Source organism: Scomber japonicus, chromosome 18 (assembly GCF_027409825.1).
Source record: "Scomber japonicus isolate fScoJap1 chromosome 18, fScoJap1.pri, whole genome shotgun sequence".
Taxonomy (NCBI): Eukaryota; Metazoa; Chordata; class Actinopteri; order Scombriformes; family Scombridae; genus Scomber; species Scomber japonicus.
The window spans coordinates 23,800,455-23,807,202 of NC_070595.1; the positions used below are offsets into that span (position 1 = coordinate 23,800,455).

The window sequence follows — 6,748 nt, forward strand, 5'->3', positions numbered from 1 at the left end:
TTGTAGTGGATAGATGGGCAAACAATTGTAGGCGCACTCTTTCAAAGTTTGACATATATCCAAGAGAATTCAACGGATGTCTGTGATCGACCTCAGAGGACTTCTGATTTTAGCTGACATTAAATTGCTGCGTTTCTGGGAGCGGGCGACAAGTGTTGTGGCGTCTCTAAAGCCGTGCGTAATTGGCGTGTCTTCTTCAACTCCATCAGTAAAAAAAAATCTGTTTCTCTTCTGACGAGACGTTGCATTTGAAGGAAGAGCATTTCAACGGCGGATAAGATGACAGCGATCAGAATGGTTTCATCAGTGCTGCTGCTGGTGCTGATGCAGTCCGGAGCTCTTTGCGCACGGAGGTTCCGGGGTGGCCGCAACCCACAACCACGACGCTCACCACCTCCTCCCACATACCGGGCGGACCGGGGTGACACCACCGAGAGCTTCCCTCTGGATTTCACCGCCGTGGAGGAGAACATGGATAACTTCATGACACAAGTGAAGAACCTTGCGCAATCTCTGTACCCGTGCTCGGCGCAGAAACTCGACTATGACATGAAGCTGAACTTTTTGGAGAATACATCAGTCACCTGCAACGACGGTAGTCCTGCTGGGTATGTACCAACACAGAAAAACACATTGCAGTGTGATAAATGATGGTTCCCATGTGATCGGATCACGACAGGTCAAAGCAGGGTCAGCTTTGCAGCAGTGCACCTTGGAAATAGTAGGACTGAAGTGTTATTATTTTGAAGAGTAGTTCAGCAGGTCCTGCTGGTCATCCTGCTACCCGAATTAACCCTCATGTTTCTAACCTGAGGGTAACAATAGAGTTTGGAGAGTGCGCACCAGGGAGACGTTCTCGGTATTCGGGCTTGTTGACTTTAAATGTTAAACATTGGTTTTCGATAGTTAAATGCTGAAAATTCTAAATATATATATAGCAATGAAAAAATATTTTTCCCAAACAGGGCAATGTTCTATTAGACAGAACAGGGTTCAGTCAGGATAACATAGACAGCTGCTTCGCGTCAGCCAAGCGTGAAATTTGCGGATAGCCACATGGCCTATGCTTCATTTCCTTTGCTTCAAATTAGAATGCAGGATTTGCTCTGCAGAAAGTTTTAGATTTAAGTTTTCAGACCCCCGCCCATCTCTCCCTCTCTCTGATGATTGCACCCGGTGCGCAAACTGTTGGTATGTGATTTTTGGGGCAGTTTAACAGCGTGTCCTCCTGTAACTAAAACATGGATAACGAGTCCTGTTAGTTTTGCGTTTGTTCCTTTTGAAATGATTTTCAGCCTATGTCCTATGGGGGAAACAATGGATCTCTACTTGATCAACATTTGCTTGCAATAACATCCACTGTTGACATTGTTGTTAAGCAGAAATCCATTTGGCAGTAAGAAAGCCTGCATGATTTCTCTACTAAGAGGGATAAGCCATGGCACTAAAAGCATATTAACGTCAGACAGATCCACATCTCCTATTGTATAATAAACAAACAATGTTCAGTCATATAGACTCTGCTTTTATATCCTATTTGGTGGCAGTGAGTCAAACCTTGGATTGAAGTAACTCATTTTTTCAGTTGGCAAACTGAGATGAATCAAATCATGTTTTTACATGTTAATTGTAAGAAAAGTGAACTTCAATTGTGTCTAATACTGCCAATACTTTACTACTGCAACTGTAATAAAAGGAAATGATGTACAGTACACATATTGTAAATTACTGTAGAATATGTGATCAGTATGTAGTCATTATTTGAAGATACCAGTATCATATATGTTTTTAAATACTGTTAATGTAATCAGGACACTTAGATGTCTGGTATTGTGTGTAGGAACTTATCTGAGACCAGTGTGATGATGGGATGACTTGACTAAAACGGGTTTTGATATACAAGTCTCTTTATGGATTTAGTATCCAGTCTAATTCCTGATAAAACCCAAAGTGCCTGATAGAAAAGCATTGTAAAGCTCTTAACTCTGTATAGACACAACATGAGTACCAGTGCAGGGGACAGTTACTGGCAGATGGCCATTTCATTCACCACAGTGGCTGTTGTCAGTTAAGATGCTAATCCATCAGATACTGAAATTATTTTCCAGTGAGGGATTCTCATAGTTACAGATAAACAAGAAGGCAACACACACGCACGTACGCACACACGCACACGCACACACACACACACACACACACACACACACACACACACAAATTATTCACTAGATGTAAAGGTGATTCATCTTCTGGAGAAAGATCTTGCACTTGTTAGAGTGAGTGGGTTGATGCAGCACCTTTCCCTTTTGGCTCCTTCAGCTTGCCAAGCCCGCCTTCACACTGTTGTTTGGAAGTAGTAAGTAAAGTGGACTGTCCTCAGCCTACATCATTGACTGTGGCTTGCAATAACAGTAAAACAACTTTAAAAGGCAACCAAAGTGTGACTCAGCATCTGAGCTAACAGCCCAGAGCTAAGTCACTGAAACGTATTTGGCAATCACTTGAGTTTAGTCATCGTTGGGTTGGGTGGATAAACTCTCAAAGAAAAAAAGATCTGAAGCACATTGGGAGCGTCTTACCTCTGTGGCTAATGCTAATTTACACACCAGATATTTTAAATTTGACTCATTTGTGAAACTATTTTTCCATAATTGGGATACTGAATAAATATGAAATAAATAATAAAGAAAAGGGATGGTAATGCTTTGGAGATGAGTATGTCCTGCACATTCTGTAACATCGGAGAATCATGAAAGCATTGCCCTCTTCTGGGCTGACAACACACAGCACACATCTCATATTCTAACATGCTTATACTTCAGTTTAGAGTCCTCGTCTGACACAGAAATGACACTTATTCACGTCATCTAACCCGTGGTGCATATAAAAAGGCATTATATTGTACATATGTAGGTCCTATGCAACAGACAGACTGATGTGACTGAGGGTTGACATGAACACAAGCCAAATGTGGATGTGTTATTTCTCTTACCATATCATTGCTATGGACGGGATCCTTGATTTTATCAGATTTTGTGTGTGAGAACACTGCTAAAGAATGATGAGCTCAGACAGAAGAGAATATGATGGTACATTACCTTCTCTTGATTCACTAAACATGAGGGATATCATATACTGGCATTTTCAGTTTGAGCAAGATAGGGGAAAGGATGATATCTATCTCCTGTTTGATTCCTAGATCAGTTTCCTAAGCGTGGAGTACACACACACCACCTCATTGTTCCCTTATGTTTAATTTATCTTGGTGTATTTAATTTTTTTGCTGTTTTCTGTCAACTTTTTAAAGATAGAAATCAACACATTAACACGACATCCTGAGTTTAGATAAAGGTGATGATGTCATATGTTTTTTTTGTTTTTTTGATTTAATGCTTGGATACCATTGCTGGAGGTATAAACAGTGAAGTCATAACTTTAAATATGTATCTCATCTTTCTTTGTTTGTACACTGTCTCAAAATTGTGGGATGTGGTTGTATTTTTGTTGATTAAATATTTTGCCACGCAGGTAGTGTAAAATAAATCTTGAGGGATTGAGATTTGTATTCACATATTTATTTTTTATATTTCAAGATTATGTCACAAGCCTGCTATGATGTGTTGATTTTATATTTGGTCTCTTCGGTCTCTTGTAGGTACTACCTGAAAGAATCTCGAGGCAGCAGACGATGGCTGATATTCTTAGAGGGTCAGTATTTTAGGACTGATTTGTCTAATTCACTAACATCATTATGTTTCTATTTTCATGCCTAAATTAGGAATAATGATGGTAAAGTGTCTTTCAAGCAAAACATTTTGAAAATCCATGCAAAAAGTATTGTAAAGAATTAATGTGAGAAATGATCTGTGTTGTTTTTTTGTGTATCTTTGTCCAGGTGGCTGGTATTGCTTCAACAAAGAGAATTGTGATAGTCGATATGAGACCATGAGGAGACTGATGAGCTCATCAAAGTGGCCCCAGACTAAAACAGGTCAGCCTCAGCTAGTCTGTATATGCTCTATAGATATTCAGGCTCCTGCCAGCACCACTGTTAATCAAACTGTGGCCTGTAGCAAATCCTGACCCCTTGCACAGTATCTAAAGTACTAACATCCCATCATAATGTCTCAGTAATTTAAAGGATCGGATGTACCTGTGCTCATCTGCCTTGTTATTGAGACTGACACCCGGTCATAATTTAACTGTGGCATAGGGCTACCTGGCGCCCACTGCTATAGGAGCATAGACACCTCCCTCTCTCATTGTGGTGTAATAACTGTAATCCATGTGATGATGAGGAAGAAGAGGATGTGTCTGGGAGTGCCAGCATGGCTAATGATACATGTTGATCTGTCTCTGCAGGCACGGGGATCCTGTCTTCGCTGCCGGAGGAGAATCCTCACTGGTGGAATGCCAACATGGTGTAAGTTGACTCGTGTTTTGTGTGTTTATTGATGCTTAATTTTATAGCCAGCAACTTTAACTTTATGTTGCCTGTGCAGGTTCATCCCGTACTGCTCCAGCGATGTGTGGAGTGGCGCCACAGCCAAAACAGAGCAGAGTAAGACTGATTACTGAGATTACTGATACATGAAAAACATAACATGTACAGTGTCCCTCTTTAAGAAAAAGTGTTTTTCTACATGTTCCTTTCTCTCTTTTTGTTGTGTGCAGGTGGCTATGCCTTCATGGGTTCACTGATAATTCAGGAAGTTGTGAAGGACCTGCTGAACAAAGGTCTGGACAATGCCAAGGTTCTCCTGCTAGCAGGAAGCAGGTACACTCAGATCTGAACATTTTTACCATAACATTGAAACTGTACGATTCATTCATATTCCTGTACACTGTATGTACTAATAAGAATTTCTGCATGCAGTGCTGGTGGCACCGGGGTCTTGCTGAATGTAGACAATGTAGCAGAGCTGTTGGAGGGACTGGGGCACACCGGGATACAAGTGCGAGGCCTGTCTGATTCTGGCTGGTTCCTGGACAACAAGCAGTACCATTGCACTGACTGCGTGGACACTGTCAGCTGTGCCCCCACTGAGACCATTAAGAGAGGCATCAAGTATGTGAATATTATCATGAAATGTTAAAAAAAATCATGGTTTTGTAAATTACATTTTGGTGACTATGACAGATCTCAGGGATGAGATCATCAGGTGTCTTACTGCCTGTCTGTGCTTTCACTGACCCCATCAGGTACTGGGGAGGAGTGGTACCAGAGAAGTGCAGGCAAGCCCATGAAGGAGAGGAGTGGAACTGTTTCTTTGGATACAGAGTCTTCCCATCAATAAAAAGTGAGTTTCTAGTTTCAATTTGTACTATGTATATTTTGCACATACATGCTCATATACCTGTAAAAGCATAAATCATCCGTATGGCACGTCTGAATAGCTGAATACTTAACTATATATACACATGCATATATTAACTCTAATCTTCTTATAACTATTTAATCTTCTCTGTTCACCCCGTTCAGGCCCTGTGTTTGTGGTCCAGTGGCTTTTTGATGAGGCCCAGCTGACAGTGGACAACATCCAGCTTACAGGACAGCCTGTGCAGGAGGGCCAGTGGCGCTACATCCAAAACCTTGGCATAGAGCTAAGGAACACACTAAAAGACGTCCCGTAAGGCCAAGTCTCAGTGTATAAAAATAGAAAATTTAAATATAATTATTGCAGAGTTTAGATTGAGTTCTGTCTTCTTTTTTTCAGGGCTATGTTTGCTCCAGCATGCTTATCACATGAAGTTATCACCAGAAAGTGAGTATTTTTATTAAGTAATTCTCAAAACCCACTTTTCCTGTGTATCATTTTCAGGGGCACAAAACTTTGTGTTGAAGTGTTCAGTTCTGACTGTGAGCTGACAGTGCCCTCTTGTGTTGTGTTTCAGTTACTGGATTGATGTGCAGGTTAAAGGTACTTCCTTGCCCCGAGCACTGCACTGCTGGGACCGCAGCCTCCAAGACAACAGGAACAACAAGGCCCCACCCAAGGGCTGTCCGGTGCATTTGATTGACAGCTGCCCGTGGCCACATTGCAACCCCACCTGCCCCACCATCCGAGACCAGTTCACAGGACAAGAGATGAACGTCATTCAGTTCCTCATGCACATGGGCTTTGATGTGCAGAAGATGGCTCAGCAGCAGGGCATGGACCCCAGCAAGCTACTGGGCATGCTTAGCAGTGGCAGCTAAAGGGACACAAGTACACACAGTATCTCCAAGCTAAGCCTGAGTAGGGTTGGCTGGACCCTCTGGCCACTCTCCCACTCCTAATACCTCCAACTACCCATCCAACTTCACAACCCATTCTACCTAGTCTATTCCCCTCTGACTTCCTGTTTACTTTTGGTACGAACCTCAAGCAAATACAGGGGCTTATATTTTTCCTGCAGTCCCTTCCTCACAACTCAGTACTGGTGACAAGTATAGGGGGCAAAATGCCTCCATGACAAGGCACAACTCTCTGCTACTCTCAATTTAAATTATCTTTTGCTTTGTAAAAGAAAAAAAAGATATCACGAATGTAATCCAGTTTTAAGGATGCTCAGTGATGTTTTGTTTTTTTATATTATTTTCATCCTTCCATATAGATTATATATAGTCACTGTTAAGAAGAGAGAAAAAAGAAAATGCCACAATGACGTAAGGATGCTATCTTTGTTATGTAGTCACTATAGAGTATATAAGGGTACAAGTTTGTTCAAACTATGTCATAGCTGGGTTCTACTTACATCTCATCAC

General features: G+C 41.5%; 1 protein-coding gene across 1 annotated transcript; it reads left to right on the top strand.

Moving 5' to 3' along the window:
• Nucleotides 1-279: 279 nt before the first annotated feature.
• On the top strand, nt 280-6,199 carry notum1a (notum, palmitoleoyl-protein carboxylesterase a). The gene is made up of 11 exons (XM_053338617.1): nt 280-608; nt 3,656-3,708; nt 3,896-3,991; nt 4,363-4,423; nt 4,503-4,561; nt 4,675-4,777; nt 4,877-5,068; nt 5,203-5,300; nt 5,483-5,630; nt 5,718-5,765; nt 5,896-6,199. The coding sequence occupies exons 1-11, from the start codon at nt 280-282 to the stop codon at nt 6,197-6,199; spliced, it is 1,491 nt and encodes a 496-aa protein (XP_053194592.1).
• The last annotated feature ends 549 nt before the right edge of the window (nt 6,200-6,748 follow it).

Bases quoted from the DNA above. Each gene is read 5' to 3' on its own strand.
- notum1a (XM_053338617.1), top strand. From the start codon at position 280: ATGACAGCGATCAGAATGGTTTCATCAGTGCTGCTGCTGGTGCTGATG. The intron at 3,709-3,895 runs GTCAGTATTTTA...ATCTTTGTCCAG, and splicing joins ATGGCTGATATTCTTAGAGG to GTGGCTGGTATTGCTTCAAC. The intron at 5,301-5,482 runs GTGAGTTTCTAG...CACCCCGTTCAG, and splicing joins AGTCTTCCCATCAATAAAAA to GCCCTGTGTTTGTGGTCCAG.